The 1,954-nt window shown below is 32.7% G+C and overlaps 1 protein-coding gene across 1 annotated transcript; it reads right to left on the bottom strand.

Annotated features, from left to right (window-relative positions):
- Positions 1 to 1,327: 1,327 nt before the first annotated feature.
- K441DRAFT_536319 (uncharacterized protein) lies at positions 1,328 to 1,522 on the bottom strand (the record flags this gene model as incomplete). Its single annotated transcript, XM_067642408.1, has 1 exon — positions 1,328 to 1,522. A coding segment is annotated over one exon (195 nt), but the record flags the coding sequence as incomplete, so codon positions are not given.
- Positions 1,523 to 1,954: the final 432 nt, after the last annotated feature.

The raw sequence follows: 1,954 nt of genomic DNA, 5'->3' as shown, positions 1-1,954 counted from the left end.
ATAACTAAAGTATTAACATTAATGCTAAAGCTAAAGCTAGAGCTAGAGCTAGAGCTAGAGCCAAAGCTAAAGCTAAAGCCCTAAAGAGCCCTAGTAGCATAGATATATTAAGACAGTATTATTAAAGTGTAGGTATTTTACGCTAGGAGTTATATAGATTATATAGGAATTTTAGAGGCGTGTCTAGCAGTTACCAGTTTTTATTAGTTATAGTTACTAAAGCGGATTTTATATATTCTAAGCGTCTATAGGGAGGAAAGGTTCTATAATACTACGGCCCTAACAGCTATAGGAAGTCAGTAATGGCCTTATTAGTGGCGCGCTAGTAATAAGCTAAGTATACTTATAAGAGAAGGGTTAATAGGACTATAAAGTGTATTTAGAGCGGCCTAATCTAATATACTAGCTTATTATACAATTAATAAAATCTAACTATACCCTCTTACCCTTATTTAAAAACGCGCTATTAATATACGTTAACTAGCGGGGTTTTTTTAGGCAGCTACTAATATATATAGTAATCACATCTCTAAAATCTAGCGACCTATAGATACTTAATATATACTATATCCTAGCTAACCAACATAGGCGCCTTATATTATTAGCGTTAAGAGCTAGCTAGGGGCGTACTATTAAAGCCAATGCTCTTAGGTATAAGATAGCTAACTTAGCTTATCTAACGTCTATCCCTAAGTATAGAGACGCACCTTAACTCAAGTAAAATATATACTTACGTTAATAACCCCTACTTATACTCTAAATATAAGCAGAACTACACCTTCCCTAAATAATTATATAATTACTACCGGGATAGCAGTACGGCGACCAACCCTTATAATAATCCTATACCGGCTAAAGGGGTAAACGGAAAAATAATTACCTTTAGTAGTTCTAAAAAGCCCAGAAAATGCCCGCTCTACGCCCATTACTATATATAGCCCTATCCTCCTAATTTATTATTACCTTATTAATTTATAGGTAAGAAATATAAGCAAGCTAAGAACTAAAACTATAATAGTTGTCTTAAGGAGGGGAGGAGCGAAGGGATAGGTTTTACTATAGAAGTTAATGGCTAAACGGCATTAGTATATAATAGTTAAGGGAGATTAATAAGTAGCACACCTTTAAGAATATTATCTGCACTTATAAACCTACCTTGCCAGCACCCTATAATAATATCGTCTATTAGTCCTAGACTTTTTATCTTAGAAAACTTAGATTATTTAAATAAAGTAGTAATTTCTATTTCTTTAAGCCCAAGCTTAAAGTATAGAGGTTTACCTATTTAAATTTCGTATAAAGTAAAGCTAAGGGTAAATAGGTCTGCCTAAGTTAATTTTAGGTCGGCTCTAAAACATTTATAGCTTATAGTTACTATAATAGATAGCTTAAAGCTATCTAATAAGGAGTTACTAAAGTTAAGGAGCTTCGCGTATAGGCTATTATCTAAGGAAATATTACCGCACGTTAGGTCTATATAAATAACATTTATTAAATAAATAAAGACAAGCGCACTAGTAACTTATTAAGCCCATTAAAGGCATTACTTGGTATAAATCTTATAGGTTTAAATATATTGGCGGAGTCTATTCTTATATATTCTAGCTAAATGCCAAATTTAAAGGTACTATAAAACTTTAGCAGACCTTTATGCCCGCCGTATTACTAGAACTGCTTATAAATTTATCTCTTAACTTTAACAGCGGGCTCTTCTTCTACTTAGTAAGGATATTTAATAATAGTATTAGAGGAGGAGTCTAGGTATACTATACTCGTAAGTTTAAAGCTAAGGTAGTTTGTTATATTAAACCTAGTTAGGAATCTAATAGCGGTTATCTTTTGGTTATATAATAGAGGAGTAGGGGCGGTCCTAAGTTAATATAACTCGTATAGCTTATATAAGCAGCTGTTCGTTACTAAAGGGTATAATTCTTCTATAGAAGGGTCAAGAGAG

This window comes from Cenococcum geophilum (assembly GCF_001692895.1).
Source record: "Cenococcum geophilum 1.58 unplaced genomic scaffold K441scaffold_3, whole genome shotgun sequence".
In the NCBI taxonomy this organism is placed as follows: domain Eukaryota; kingdom Fungi; phylum Ascomycota; class Dothideomycetes; order Gloniales; family Gloniaceae; genus Cenococcum; species Cenococcum geophilum.
Note: the sequence above shows the minus strand (reverse complement) of the source record. Positions and strands in the feature narration are given on the sequence as shown.